This window comes from Rutidosis leptorrhynchoides, chromosome 3, assembly GCF_046630445.1.
Source record: "Rutidosis leptorrhynchoides isolate AG116_Rl617_1_P2 chromosome 3, CSIRO_AGI_Rlap_v1, whole genome shotgun sequence".
Lineage (NCBI taxonomy): Eukaryota > Viridiplantae > Streptophyta > Magnoliopsida > Asterales > Asteraceae > Rutidosis > Rutidosis leptorrhynchoides.
In genome coordinates this window covers 539156303-539173169 of record NC_092335.1, presented here as the reverse complement: position 1 = coordinate 539173169, position 16867 = coordinate 539156303, and the positions used below count along the sequence as shown (strand labels likewise).

Sequence of the window (16867 nt, the reverse complement as noted above, 5' to 3'; positions counted from 1 at the left end):
CTTATTGTTATTGAACTTTCATACATCATTCGGCATAAAGATATAAACTTTTGAGTTTCCATGTCTTGAGTCATCGGATTAGGCCAACTATATTTCATCACTTTCCAACCAACGATTTCTGTTTACAGGTTGTTTAGGAGCATCATTGGATTTTTGTTATGTCTTTATTTTTTAAAGGTTCGCCGACTTCATTTTTTTGTGTTTGTTGCTGCAACTGTTTACTAGCCGTTTCCTTTGCTTTTAAACATATCTTCTTTAGTTTAAACGACATTATAGCCGTTTGCATAGCCACATAACCCAACATGCACCTCCATTTCTCCATGTTTGAAAGCACGCAACACACCCCACTACATGCGTCGTCGTGGGGCATGTTCAGTTAATTTTGAGCCCTAGCACGCCCCGTTACTACTTGTCGAATAATATGTGGTTTTTTTTTTTTTTTTTTTTTTTTTATAGAACGGCAGCAAAAACATAATATTAAAAGAATCACTAGCGAGGAGTAATAGGCCAAAAATTACATAGCGTTTAACGGGTTTTAGTTTGTACTAATTCCTTCAGGTCACGTACAATGTTCGAGGTCATCAATAAAAAAGGCAAGCACATAATCTCCCAAAACAAAGACAAGCACTTAGGCGTTATTTGTTTTTTATGTGCTTTAGGTGTTGTTTGTTTTTTATTTTGAAGACCTTATTAGGTCGGGTGAGCAGACATTTTAATTTAAGACTTTTTTACTTTTTTTTTTTTTTAAGACATAAGACGAAATAAGGTCTTAATATAATTTCCAAATAGAATCTCTTAAAAAAATTAAAATCCTCACAACTGTTCTGTTGCAACAACTCAACTTTTATCTCCCCACTAAAATTTTTACAAAAACGACTGAAAACACAAACAAAAAATGCTTGCAACTTTAACCGAACCCTAGATGTGCTAATCCCCTGACCAGCCCAGATGCCACTGCGTAGAGAACACTAGTCTAGTCATCTAGCATGGCAAGACATTCATTTATAAACATAATATCCAACAGATCACTTTGAGGGTTCATGTCATTAGAGAATTAATATGCTACGGTATATCACACAGGATACTTTGATTGCAATACTTACATATTACTTGTCATAATGCGTTTGTTATCAAAATGCAAATACAATTCTATACTTCATATAATTCGATAAAAGATAGATGATGTTCAATCGTTCATTGAGTTATTTCAGCAAACCCAAACCACTTTCTTCATACATCATGATTATGCCTAATTATCTCCTTGTCTCAGCATCCTTAGGATTGTAAGGAAGAGGTTTAGTATGTCCAGATATAGTGTGACTGACGCCCAGATGTACTCGTCATAAGTAAACCGTTTGATCAAGTTTTCCGTGTCATAGATTATGTACCCAGAAAACAATACAGCACCAAATCCACCAATAATCGCATTTGTTGCAGGTCCAAGAGGGAAAAACATCTGCACCACAAATCCATGCATACATAAAGCGAATTGTAAAAAAAAAAAAAGACAATAGGTGAATTGAGCATTTATATTCATGGGTATATGCTTTGTTTATCGAAGTACCTAATTCCTAAAGGTTGGAGGTTTACACTTTATATATTACTCCAATGAGGTATAGGCATACAAACCCATTTGTCATAAAAAGTAACCCAATTTAACATATAACATAGTTTGAACATGAATACAAACACGTACATCATGATTTGTTTAATTTATAAAAATATTAATATGATCTTTTAGCTAAATTATATAATTACCTTTGACATACATATTAACTATTTTATGAATGGACAAACACGTGTTAATGGGGACCACAGCCACGGGATATTAACTCAAACGTTCCTCATAAAATATAGACGAATTTAGCTAAATTCTTAAATGTTCATCTCCTAACCCCCTTTTTGACTGAACACATTTTAACATGTTACCAATGTTCCTCTTCAGCCACACCTACCATTACGTGCTATCAATTCACATGTAATCAGTGGATATTGGAAGGTCTAAAGTTTGACCAGAACATGTGGAATAATGCTTTGCACTGACCCATTAAACTAGCTGGAAGAAACGATCAGCTATCGGTATTACCCAAAAATATGTTATTTGTGTGTCATGTGCGCGCGTGTGTGTGTGTGTGTGAGAGAGAGAGAGAGAGAGAGAGAGAGAGAGAGGACCTGCATAAAACTAGTGACAAGGAGAATAACAAGGCTGGTGAACAAAATTGGTCCCAAGAAGCTAAAGTCCTTGCCCTTCTTTGATGCCCAAAAAGTATATGCAGTCAGAGCTGAGACGACTGCTGAGGTTAAAATCAAAGCTTCGAGCACGATCTTTCCTGTATGATTAAGTTGAGATATGTCTAACACGAGATCGCGTATACAAAGAAAAAAAAAACATGTTTATAAGTATTAGGAGATGATGTTGGGAATATATACCATCGGTGTTAGCACAGCTTACACCTACAGTGAGACTCAGAGATACAGTGAACAGTCCAAGGAAGACCAAGTTGAGTGGATGCTTTTGCTGATACACATGCAACGGCCACAACACTGAAACAAATTTTTCATCATTTCATTTCATTAAATATAACAAGAAGATTAAGATACATAAGATTCTCATGAATGAAAACCAAGATTTCTAAAAAGTAATCTACTTGTGATTCACTTGAATTTGGTGTATAGAAATTCTTCAATATATATATATATATATATATATATATATATATATATATATATATATATATATATATATATATAGGGGTAGGATCAACAGGGAAGTAACCAATCGGGGGAAGCAAAAACTTTTTTTTTTTCGTTTTTTGAAAAAACTTTGTTCTTGAACATTATAGATGGGATGAAAATATGAACATTTAGTAGAGACACTTTGTGATAAATGTTTTTATTTTGGCGGGAAAACGCTCGAAGAAGTAATATATAACAATTATCGTGTTTTTCGAGCGTATGTTGAGATTTTAGATATTGGGGTTTAGATATTAAGGTTTAGATATTAGGGTTTATAGGGTTTAGATATTAGGGTTTAGAAATTTGGGGTTTAGGGTTTAGATTTAGGATTTAGATTGAGTTTTTAACACGAACGGTTTAGAGTTTAGGGTTTGGTGTTTTGAGTTTATGAATAAACCCAAAACACCAAACACCAAACCCTAAACCCTAAATCGGGCTAAATTTTACTTCACAAAACATGAAGAAAAAAAAAAAACGTTCATATTCTTCACGAACAATATTATCTTGAATGTTATTTTTCTCGATCGTTTTCCCGCCTAAATAATAACATTCATCACGAAGTGTCTCTTCTAAATGTTCATATTTTCGTGTGATGCCGGAAAAAAAAATTCCAAAAAAAAACGAAAAAAAAAAAATTTGCTTTCCCCGATTGGTTAATTAACCATTGATCCTGCCCTATATATATATATATATATATATATATATATATATATATATATATATATATATATATACACCCCACGTTTTAACCTAATAAAAATAGATGTACTACACATACACAGAATCCAAACACAAAAAGTAACAATTAAGAGATAAGAACCATATAATCAATTAGATCCACAAACTAATTTCATAAAAATAAATAAAAATAACGAAATTCAAGATCTAGGGTTTTGTATCGTACGGATGAACGGCAAGAACACGAGAAACAGCAACAGTCCAGAATTGCCACGAAGGAGATCGTTAATCGGGGCATAGAGAACGGTGAGACACGAAACGGCGGTGGTTAAAACCATCTGAGCAGCGAGAATTCCGTACACTTTACGGATGAAACCCCAACGAAGCTGATTTTCACCATAGCTGATTCCAGGGTACAGAGTTCCTTGTTCAATATCACCTTCATGATCTTCCTTTGTGCTAATTCCCGTGAATCCAAACATTTCGTCAGATCTTGATTGATAATTTGGGTTCCCTGGGTTTTGTGTGAAAGAGAGATGATTTGATGGAATTATTATTATTAGTGGAGTTTGAGTCGGTCAATAGTATTTATTAGTCGGTGTGTAATGGGTATGGGTATCTATCGGGTTAAGCAAAGGATCTAAACCGGTTAAAAATTTAGTTCCGGATATATCAATGACGGGCCGGAGGTCCACTCGAAAATAATTTATCTATCCGTCGAATAGAGAGAGTGATGACTTTCTCTACTTTTAAGATTGTCTTCACTCTGGGTGGAGAAATGACTTGTCTTTATTCTCGGATAGGAGATTGATTGTCTACATCTCACCTCCCTCATACACCACTTATGTGGTATTGGGTTTTGTTGTTGTTGTTGTATATCAATTACGGGTTGAGTATGATTAGGGGTGTGAATGGTACGAGAAAAATTGCAAAAATTCAAAGACCGAATGGATACCGAACATGACCGAGGATTTTCGATACGGTTCATGGTCCTTAAATTTCATATTTTTCGGTTATCGGTACGGAACGGACTGAACCCGAAAAACGGGAAAAATACTTAACTATACTTTTAATCACTTGTTCACGTCATGATATTGCTCTTTTTAGTAATCTCCCTAATAGGTGAAACCCAACAATGAAGATTTACTTGCAGACATAGCCCAACGGTTTACCCCATGTACTTTGTGTCAACTATCGTCAACTAACGTCAAGTTACGTCAGGTAACGTCAACTAACGTCAAGTATCGTCCACTAATGTCTACTAACGTCAACTAACGTCAAATAACGTCATGTAACATCAAGTAACGTCAAGTTACGTCAAGTAACGTCTACTAACGTCAACTAACGTCAAGTTACGTCAAGTAACATCAAGTAACGTCAAGTAACGTCAACTAACGTCAAGTAACGTCCACTAACGTCAACTAACGTTCACTAACATCAACTTACGTCCACTAACGTCAACTAACATCAAGTAACGTCAACTCACGTCCACCAACGTCAAGTAATGTCAACTAACGTCCACTAACGTCAACAAACGTCCACTAACGTCAACTTACGTCAAGTAACTTCAACTAACGTCAAGTATCGTCAAGTAACGTCAGCTAACGTCCACTAACGTCAACTAACGCAAAGTAACGTCCACTAACGTCAACTACCGTCAAGTGACGTCAAGTGACGTCCACTAATTTCAACTAACGTCAGCTAACGTCAAGTAATGTCAAGTAAAGTCAAGTAACGTCAACTAACGTCAGCTCACGTCAAGTAACGTCAGCTAACGTTAAGTAACATCAACTAACGTCAAGTAACGTCAACTAACGTCCACTAACGTCCACTAACGTCCACTAACGTCCACTAACGTGAAGTAACGTCCACTAACGTCAACTAACATCAACTAACGTCAACTAACGTCCACTCACGTCAACTAACGTCCACTAACGCTAACTAACGTCAAGTAACGTCAACTAACGTCAAATAACGTCAACTAACGAAATTAACGTCAAGTAACGTCAAGTAACATCAACTAACGTCAAGTAACGTCCACTAACGTCAAATAACGTCAACTAACGTCAAGTAACGTCCACTAAAGTCAACTAACGTCAAGTAACATCCACTAACGTCAACTAAAGTCCACTAACGTCAACTAACGTCCACTAACACCAACTAACGTCCACTAACGTCAAGTAACGTCAACTAACGTCAAGTAACGTCAACTAACGTCAAGTAACATCCACTAACGTCCACTAACGTCAAGTAACTTCAACTAACGTCAATTAACGTAAAGTAACGTCAATTCACGTCAGCTAACGTCAAGTAACGTCAAGTAACGTACACTAACGTCAACTAATGTCAAGTAACGTCAACTAACGTAAAGTAACGTCAACTTACGTCAAGGTACGTCAACTAACGTCAAGTGACGTCAAGTGACGTCAACTAACGTCCACTAACGTCAACTAACCTCAAGTAACGTCAACTAACGTCAAGTAACGTCAACTAACGTCAGCTAACTTCAAGTAACAAAAAACTAACGTCAAGTAACGTTAACTAACGTCAACTAACGTCAACTAACGTCAAGTAACGTTCACTGACGCCAACTAACGTCAAGTAACGTTAACTAACGTCAACTAACGTCTAACATCAAGTAACGTCAACTAACGTCCACCAACGTCAAGTAATGTCAACTAACGTCCACTAACGTCAACAAACGTCCACTAACGTCAACTTACGTCAAGTAACGTCAACTAACGTCAACTAACGTCAAGTATCGTCAAGAAACGTCAGGTAACGTCCAATAACGTCAACTAACGCAAAGTAACGTCAACTAACGTCAACTACCATCAAGTGACGTCAACTAACGTCCACTAACGTCAACTAACGTCAAGTAATGTCAAGTAACGTCAAGTAACGTCAACTAACGTCAGCTCACGTCAAGTAACGTCAGCTCACGTCTAGTAACGTCAAGTAACATCAACTAACGTCAACTAACGTCCACTAACGTCGACTAACGTCCACTAACGTGAAGTAACGTCCACTAACGTCCACTAACATCAACTAACGTCCACTAACGTCCACTAACGCTAACTAACGTCAAGTAACGTCAACTAACGTCAACTAACGTAAACTAACGAAGTTAACGTCAAGTAACATCAACTAACGTTAAGTAACGTCCACTAACGTCAACTAACGTCAAATAACGACAACTTGAAAGGACCCGTTCATATACATTATAAACGATTCACAATAGTTGATTACATTGCGAGGTATTTGACCTCTATATGATACATTTTACAAACATTGCATTCGTTTTTAAAAGACAAACTTTCTTTACATCGAAAATTGACAGGCATGCATACCATTTCATAATATCCACTATCCAACTATAAATTGATTTAATAATAATCTTTGATGAACTCAATGACTCGAATGCAACGTTCTTCGAAATATGCTATGAAAGACTCCAACTAATATCTTTAAAATGAGCAAATGCACAGCGGAAGATTTCTTTAACACCTGAGAATAAACATGCTTTAAAGTGTCAACCAAAAGGTTGGTGAGTTCATTAGTTTATCATAATCATTTATTTCCATCATTTTAATAGACCACAAGAATTTCATTTCTAGTTCTCATAAATATACGTCCCATGCATAGAGACAAAAATAATCATTCATATGGATTGAACACCTGGTAACCGACATTCACAATATATATATATAAGAATATCCCCATCATTCCGGGATCCTCCTTCAGACATGATATAAATTTTGAAATACTAAAGCATCCGGTACTTTGGATGGGGCTTGTTGGGCCCGATAGATCTATCTTTAGAGTTCACGTCAATTAGGGTGTCTGTTCCCTAATTCTTAGATTACCAGACTTAATAAAAAGGGGCATATTCGATTTCGATCATTCAACCATATAATGTAGTTTCAATTACTTGTGTCTATTTCGTAAAACAGTTATAAAAACAGCGCATGTATTCTCAGTCCCAAAAATATATATTGCGAAAGCATTTAAAAAGGGAATAATGAAACTCACTATACTGTATTTCGTAGTAAAAATACATATAACATCATTGAACAAGTGTAAGGTTGGCCTCGGATTCACGAACCTATATTAATTATATATATTTACATGTTGGTCAATATTTGTCTGACAATTTAAGTTAGGTCATAGTGTACCAAAATCCTAATGTTCGAAACTAATATGCAAAAGTCAACAAAAGTCAATTTGACTCAAAATGATTTTCAAAGTTTATATATGATTATTATATAATTTAAATATCATCGTTTTATATTTTTAAATATTTTTTAAAAGATTTATTTGAGTAAATCATATAATTCATTTATTAATAAATAAAATTTTATATAATAATATACTTTTATATATCTTAAATAATAAAGTTCATTTAATCTCATAAAAATACTATGATAGGTTTTAATAATATAATAATATTATTTGTATTACCTATTTATTTGATAAAATAACATTGATAATAAGAATAAATAAAAATTGTATTACTTTGTAGTAATAATTATTATTTTTCTTATTAGTAAAAATATCAATATTTATATTTACTAAAAAAATGATATTACGATAAAATGATAATTCTAGTTATGAAAACTTTAATATTTACGCTACTTTAAAATAACCATTTTATTTAAAATGATAATAATAATGATATTTTATAGTAACAATGACATTTCTATAAATTTTATAATTTTTGTTAAAGATGAAAGTTTTAATACTAACGATACTTTTATTAATGATAATAATGAATAAAATAACAAGAACGATAATTTTTCTAAATCAATATCTTACAATATTTTAATTCCATCATGAAACTCATACTCATTATTTCCTAATCAATATGATAATAGTTTTTAAATCGTCTTTTATACCGCGTTCATTTTAATGATAAAATAGTAATCATAATAATTAAGTATTACTAATAATAATGAATATTATGATAAGGGTAATTACTAATAACTAGTTAAATGATATAAATAATAAGAATAATAATAATACTAATTGTAATTTTTAATGATAATAACGATAGTAATAATAATTATTAATGGTAATACCTTTTATTAATAATAATAATAATAATAATAATAATAATAATAATAATAATAATAATAATAATAATAATAATAATAATAATAATAATAATAATAATAATTAGATAAAATTTAGAACGACGATAATAATAATCATTTTTAATAATAATACAAAAATTCATTTGACGATAACTTCTAATCCATCCGTCAAAACCATTCGGTATCTAAAGGAAAAGTTCTTAATTTTTCGCTAGCTTTCCAAGGACATGCATATCTTATACCTTATCTCAACCGCAGGTGTAACTAATTCAAGATTCAACATAGTTTATTTAGGGACAATATCAAAAATACAAATATGCATAATCCTATTTTCTCGAGCACTAGTCAGGGATACACTATTAGTATGTAAAAATTAAATTATGAGTACTCACGTATCAATATTGAGATTCAATATTGCAGGAAGGTACGTAGACGCAACGGAGATGATAAACACTAGTTTGACCTCACGAGCATACCCCCGAACATTACCCACAACCTCCATAGTTATAACCTATAATTTCCTTAGCTCAATCCCACTCATAAAACCCGTTTTGGAATGGCTCGCTCATGACCTCGTCGTAATATTTTATGTATATTTAATACTAATTATACTCCTAATCCTAAGATTAATAATAATAATAATAATAATAATAATAATAATAATAATAATAATAATAATAATAATAATAATAAAATTAGTATATAAATAAAATAAATAAGTAAATATTACGTAGCAATATGTGATATGTGTGTTTTGTGTTTTAAGTGAAATGAATCAAGGATAGAATCCACGAGCTTTATACATGTTTTGTCAAACTTTCGCATGCCCAAAATTTACAGCTGGTATCCATCTTCTAACTCTGCCGACACCTTTTATTTCTTACATTTCAAATGATACGTAAAATTTATATATTATTTAATATATATTATATTTAATCTTTAGAATTAATTAAATATTATATTATATTTACGCTCATGGTATAAATATAATTTTTACAAAAATGACACGGTCGTGGTCTCACGACTCATGTACCACTTTCGGTTTTTCGAGCGCACTTTCGTACGTTTAGAAAACTAGCCTTTTACGTTACGCGACGTGTACCTTTTACAAAAATTAGACTTACTTATCAATAATTTATCTTTATAAAAATCTCACTTATAAAATTTAGCGTTGTGGTGATTTACTTATTTAAATCAAAGTCTCGTTGTTTATCAAAATATTTTATTTTAAAATAAACATTTTGTGACATGTACCTTTATTAATAGCTAGACTTAAATTAATTAAAAACTAACCCACTCAAAGTGTAACTTACTCTTTTGAGTGTTTTGGTCATTTCCTTTTATAATTCATAATCTTGTTATTTATCAAAGCCTATTTATTAATATTAGTTTAAAATCAAAACGTTTTATGACTAATTTAAAATATAGATATATATTTAAAATTTATCTAATAACATACTGGTTAACTTTTCAAAACCAATTATATTTCAAAGTTTGTTTTATAATCGTTTAGAAAATATTATAACACGTTTTGTTTATTCTTTAAGGCTTTAAATAGATCCAATTTCTTTATGCACTAACGTTTTTAAATATCAACCGCATCACTAAGAGAGTGTTACTATCGTGTGCTTAATGAATCTAGAAAACATATATTCTAAATACAAGTCGCAGGTTTTCTATATATATGACTAATAATCGAAATACCAACTTACGTTATTTAAATAAATATATTTTAATAACCAGTTCTATTATATCGAAAAACGTTTTCACACGTTTGAAAATAGATCAATCAATGTATTATGAAATTTAATTCTCCACTAACTTTTGTCTAACTCTCGATAAGTGACACCTTGTTCTTATTTGAAGATCACTTCACCATTATTTCCGAATACCGTTAAAAGTAAGAGTTCTCTAATTCAAAGTGGACCTCATAACAGAGACTCGTAATCCTAATTCAATGTATTTGATGATTCAATCATTTGTTATTATCTTTTAATCTCGTCGATTAACTTACATCGAACAAATACGTTCATGTAAAGTATTATTCATTCAGTACCTTGATAGCATTTCCAAATTCATAAAATAGATCTCATAGCTTATATTCATATTAACTAATCTATTCAATGTTTCATTAATATAACTCAATTTAATAATCATACATATGTATACGTATATCTAATTATTTACACATAATTGTTCGTGAAACGTTAGGCATGGTCAAAGGATATTTGTTTACATGAATATAGTTTCAAAGCTTTCGAGACTCAACATTACAGATTTTTCTTATCGTGTCGGGAACGTATAAAGATTAAAGTTTAAATTTGATCGGAAATTTCCGGGTCATCACAGTACCTACCCGTTAAAAGAAATTTCGTCCCGAAATTTGATAGAGGTCGTCATGGCTAACAGTAAAAATGTTATTATGACGAATATAAGCTGATACACAGAGATTTATCATGATTAAGAAATACGGATAAAATAATTCGATTTCTCGAAGCGTATGAGTGAAGCTATCGTAAAGGAGCGAAATGAGTAAATGTAGAATCGTTCTAATTTATGACGTAGTTATGATTGATTTCCGGAATTCATGGGGTTTAAAGAAAATCTTTGTAATAAGATTTGGTTCTTCGGCGATTAAGGAAATCAGGATCTTCTTTGAGTAAATGCAATAATCTGTTCCGATTGCTCTGTCAGATATTTTTCTATAAATCCACCCCCGTTGTTTCCTTACAACTCACACCTTCTATTCTTTCTCCTCAATTCATACTTTAAAACATCCGTTAATATGCTCCATCCCATTTTGATCCTTGATATACTCTTAATTTTCACATCTGTCATTCTTCTCTTTCATCTACCACCGGAGGATTTTATTTACTTCTACTATTATCTTGGGGTTATAGTGTTATTAATTTTTCCGTGTCTTTATGTTGCTATATGCATCGACATATACGGTTTATAGGTTCTGAGTGGTTGTTATTGGGTTTTATATCTTCCCTTATATTTCGAATCTCTTTGCCTTTTTATTCTCCTCTCGATCTCTAGTAAAGCGAGTAATGGTCCAGAATTCGTAAGTATGAATTTTAAAATAAATATAGTTAATATTCTAAAGAGGGAATCGTAATGGCAAAATCTTGATTTGTCAAATTACCAGAATATCCCGAAAAAGACCGAATCATCAAGAAAAATATTTTCTTGATATGTTTAGAGATTAGATAGAATGTAAGAGTCGTGTAAATGGCACATGATGACGGTATGTTCTGTGAATCATCACATTCCATTTAGAAACTCAGCATGACTTACTGTAATATAATCACATTGATCAAGTGTCATTATATTATACTAATTCATGCTTCAGTTCCCAACACTACTTTAAAATATTCCTATTTTAAACTTGAATGTTTCAGAATTTAGAAACTAAAATAGTTTCTTTTATGATGTAATACAGATAGCGCTAAGAGGTAAATGATTTCAAATAAGAAAAATTAAGAAAATATCTTCAGAAATATGGAGGATATTTATAATGAAAGATATGATGATATTTTAGAATATCTAATATCAGAGGATGATGAAGAATATTATTCGCAGGGGTTTAGAGTCAGGAGCAAGGTATTTGTTAATGACTTCAGCAGGTACTGAATCATTTGGATCCTTTGAAGTTAGGTTCAGTCTTGGTAATTTGTCCACAGCCTCCTTCCTACTTTACTCAATCCGTTTTCCAGTTCCAAAACTTCTCTTTTTCTGCGCTTTTCCAGCACACTTCATCATTATCATCCAGCTTTTACCGTTTAAAGTCGTTTATAGTTTTTGCTGCTTCATCATCATTTTTTTTCCGGAGAACCAATTCATAGTTCGGAGTGTTTTTCAGAAACTTCACATTCAAATCAAGTCCAGAAGATAGACGTTATATATACACATATGACTGTTGGCGTAGACATGCTGCGAGATTTCAAAATACTGATTGCTAATTCCCAATGATTCGTATGGCAATTCTCATTACAAGATGCGAATGAGTAAATGATGGGGTTTCAATGAATAATTATAATGACTTTTTAGAGAGGCTAAAGTCAAAGGGTAATGAAGTTGTTGGTACATCTGCTAATAATGTGGTGGAATGTAAAAGGTTCCCTGGTAACGATGGTGTATATCTCAAGGTTATAATAAGGTTAGTCTGACTGAAAAGTCGAAGTTGACTTGCTGGAGCTGTGACAAAACTGGCTACTTTGAATAGGAGTCGCAAAGTTATTTTTGCTATTAAATGCCAAAGAATCTGACGCGGATACGTTGTTTAAACTTTTACTTTGGTTTCAAGAGTTTTTCGGGTACATAACTGTGGGTAACATGTGGTTGGATCATCATCTCGATTGCTCATCATTCGAAGTGTCTTCAGAAATTTTTGAAGGGTTTGAACACAGATTGTAATCGTTAACATACATTTGATGTTCTAACACAGTTTTGAAGTCAAAATATAGCTTGTGAAAGATGTAAGGATCTAAGAGTGATGATTTTGGTCATATCTCAAGTTGAATTTTGAGATTTCAAAATTAGAATATGTAATTAAATTTTGAATGAGTATGGTTGTTTTGATTTCTATAAAAGAATGTATATTGTTGTGAAAGTAGGGAGTATAATGGATGATTTGCTGAATCAGATTCGAAGAATGTAACATATTAATTGTGAATTTATATATCTCTCGGGTATTACCTACCCGTTCAAAAAATTTCACAATTAATATTTTGTACAAAAGAATTTTATTACAGTCTTTATGAAAAAATATATATATGTATATTTTCTTTAGATGTAACATAGATTTAATGAGTTAATGTTAAATTAAACTCATTTGATTTACGGTTGAAACTAGAATTGAATAATCCCTAAAGGCTTTAAAAAGTACATAACTTTTACGCAGTATTTCTTTAATGACATTGAAATTATGAATCAATACTTCGTTATTTGTTGATGTATGATGTTCGGTTCGTGGAATTCTTGTGAATTTCGCAAAGTACGAATGATGTTATCTGAAAAGTTTCGGGTACATCGATGATGAAAGTGTATAATCAAATATATACTTGATTTATTATGAATTGGAATTTGTTGAATTGCGACAGAGATTGTAGTTAACGCTGGTTAAGTTGCGGCCGAAGGACGTACATTATTGCATATTTGTAATATGAATTAACCGAGTAGTTAAGATTCACACACAATAGCTTAGCACGAAAAGATTTATTTCAAAATATATATATATATATATAATATACATATAATTTCTTCAGAGGGAATGAGTTAATTCTTCATAACTCGTTGATACAATATACACGTTATTGATTCATAATGATGTCCACAGTGATTCTTGAACTGACGGAGTTTGTGATGTTATCGGTGTTGTTGATTCGGATGTTGACTGTACTGACGATGCTGGTAACGCTGACGGTACTGTTGATGCTGTTGGTAAAGCAAGTTTAGCTTGTTAATCACACACCATTTCTGTCAGGGTTTCTACTCTTCCTTCTATCATTTTGGTTCGCTTAACTGATTTATGGTTAGGGCTAGATTAGATAATCCCTAAGACTTTATAGATTACATAATCGCCACGGAATGTTTCTCCAATGAAGTTATGAATTAATACTTCGTCAGTTATTGTTGTTGGTACTCCTTGGTATCTATGGTGTGTATGACGTTGATGCTTGTGGGGACAGATTGTGAAGTTGAGGTTTACGACGCGGTTGTGGTTGGAGGTGGTAATGGTACTATTGGCGTTGATGATGGTGGTACTGGTTATGCTGCTGATGCTGATGCTGGTGTTTGTAATCTCTGCACCATATTCTCCAAAGCCACTACCCGAGCGCGAAGCTCATTGACTTCTTCTATTACACCGGGGTGATTGTCGGTTCGGACGAGCGGATAAATAAAATCTAAAATTTGATGTAATATATAATCGTGATGAGATACTCTGGAAATGAGAGAGAAAATAGTGTTTCGGACAGGTTCACCGGTAAGTGCTTCAGGTTCTTCATCAAGAGGGCAATGTGGTGGATGGAAGGGATCACCTTCTTCGTGTCTCCAATGATTGAGGAGGCTACGAACCCATCCCCAATTCATCCAGAATAGGTGATGACTGATTGGTTGATCTATTCCGGTCACACTGCTTTTAGAGCTTGAATGGGATTCCATTTCGGAATCTGAGTGACTTGAACTGATGACGAATTCCATTTCGTACGATTGGATAAAGGATTTTTTTTTCCAATATGAAATGATTTTGGCTAACGGATGGTATTCTAATTACATAGAATATATATATATATATATATATATATATATATATATATATATATATATATATATATATATATATATATATATAGATCAAAAGATTTCGTAGACTACGGAGGACTTTGTGGGATATGTCAGACAAAGTTTAAAGTAACAGATACGATAAGATATGATTTAGCAGATATGCTAAGATATGAATTTTTGTCTATACACTATTCATGCAATCAATGCAGCAAGATGTGTCTTAGACTAAAAATGATAAGCAGGTAATTTCCTGAGGATGATAAGTAGTTAATTTTCGACACAAAATGATAAGCAAAACTTTTGACATGCAGACACGGTCGAAGTCCAGACTCAATAATGCATCCTATCGACTTATCAGTTAGACACACTAATGCAGACCTGGTTCGCTAAGACCACCACTCTGATACCAACTGAAAGGACCCGTTTATATACATTATAAACGATTCACAATAGTTGATTACATTGCGAGGTATTTGACCTCTATATGATACATTTTACAAACATTGCATTCGTTTTTAAAAGACAAACTTTCTTTACATCGAAAATTGACAGGCATGCATACCATTTCATAATATCCACTATCCAACTATAAATTGATTTAATAATAATCTTTGATGAAATCAATGACTCGAATGCAACGTTCTTCGAAATATGCTATGAAAGACTCCAAGTAATATCTTTAAAATGAGCAAATGCACAGCGGAAGATTTCTTTAACACCCGAGAATAAACATGCTTTAAAGTGTCAACCAAAAGGTTGGTGAGTTCATTAGTTTATCATAATCATTTATTTCCATCATTTTAATAGACCACAAGAATTTCATTTCCAGTTCTCATAAATATACGTCCCATGCATAGAGACAAAAATAATCATTCATATTGATTGAACACCTGGTAACCGACATTCACAATATATATATAAGAATATCCCCATCATTCCGGGATCCTCCTTTGGACATGATATAAATTTCGAAATACTAAAGCATCCGGTACTTTGGATGGGGCTTGTTGGGCCCGATAGATCTATCTTTAGAGTTCGCGTCAATTAGGGTGTCTATTCCCTAATTCTTAGATTACCAGACTTAATAAAAAGGGGCATATTCGATTTCGATCATTCAACCATATAATGTAGTTTCAATTACTTGTGTCTATTTCGTAAAACAGTTATAAAAACAGCGCATGTATTCTCAGTCCCAAAAATATATATTGCGAAAGCATTTAAAAAGGGAATAATGAAACTCACCATACTGTATTTCGTAGTAAAAATACATATAACATCATTGAACAAGTGTAAGGTTGGCCTCGGATTCACGAACCTATATTAATTATATATATTTACATGTTGGTCAATATTTGTCTGACAATTTAAGTTAGGTCATAGTGTACCAAAATCCTAATGCTCGAAACTAATATGCAAAAGTCAACAAAAGTCAATTTGACTCAAAATGATTTTCAAAGTTTATACATGATTATTATATAATTTAAATATCATCGTTTTATATTTTTAAATATTTTTTAAAAGATTTATTTGAGTAAATCATATAATTCATTTATTAATAAATAAAATTTTATATAATAATATACTTTTATATATCTTAAATAATAAAGTTCATTTAATCTCATAAAAATACTATGATAGGTTTTAATAATATAATAATATTATTTGTATTACCTATTTATTTGATAAAATAACATTGATAATAAGAATAAATAAAAATTGTATTACTTTGTAGTAATAATTATTATTTTTCTTATTAGTAAAAATATCAATATTTATATTTACTAAAAAAATGATATTACAATAAAATGATAATTCTAGTTATGAAAACTTTAATATTTACGATACTTTAAAATAACCATTTTATTTAAAATGATAATAATAATGATATTTTATAGTAACAATGACATTTCTATTAAAATGATAATTTTTGTTAAAGATGAAAGTTTTAATACTAACGATACTTTTATTAATGATAATAATGAATAAAATAACAAGAACGATAATTTTTCTAAATCAATATCTTACAATATTTTAATTCCATCATGAAACTCATACTCATTATTTCCTAA

The 16867-nt window shown here is 31.8% G+C and overlaps 1 protein-coding gene across 1 annotated transcript; it reads right to left on the bottom strand.

Annotated features, from left to right (window-relative positions):
* Nucleotides 1-1072: 1072 nt before the first annotated feature.
* On the bottom strand, nucleotides 1073-3976 carry LOC139898456 (BI1-like protein). Its single transcript, XM_071881184.1, has 4 exons — nucleotides 3641-3976; nucleotides 2431-2544; nucleotides 2173-2330; nucleotides 1073-1456 (listed from the first exon to the last, which is right to left on the bottom strand). Exons 1-4 carry the CDS (start codon nucleotides 3894-3896, stop codon nucleotides 1250-1252), a joined length of 735 nt encoding a protein of 244 aa, XP_071737285.1. The 5' UTR covers nucleotides 3897-3976; the 3' UTR covers nucleotides 1073-1249.
* Between the last annotated feature and the right edge of the window lie 12891 nt (nucleotides 3977-16867).

Coding starts and splice junctions, on each gene's coding strand:
- LOC139898456 (XM_071881184.1), bottom strand. CDS start 3,896: ATGTTTGGATTCACGGGAATTAGCACAAAGGAAGATCATGAAGGTGAT. Junction 2,331..2,430: donor AAGCTGTGCTAACACCGATG/GTATATATTCCC, acceptor TTAATCATACAG/GAAAGATCGTGCTCGAAGCT. Junction 1,457..2,172: donor TTGTCACTAGTTTTATGCAG/GTCCTCTCTCTC, acceptor TTTGTGGTGCAG/ATGTTTTTCCCTCTTGGACC.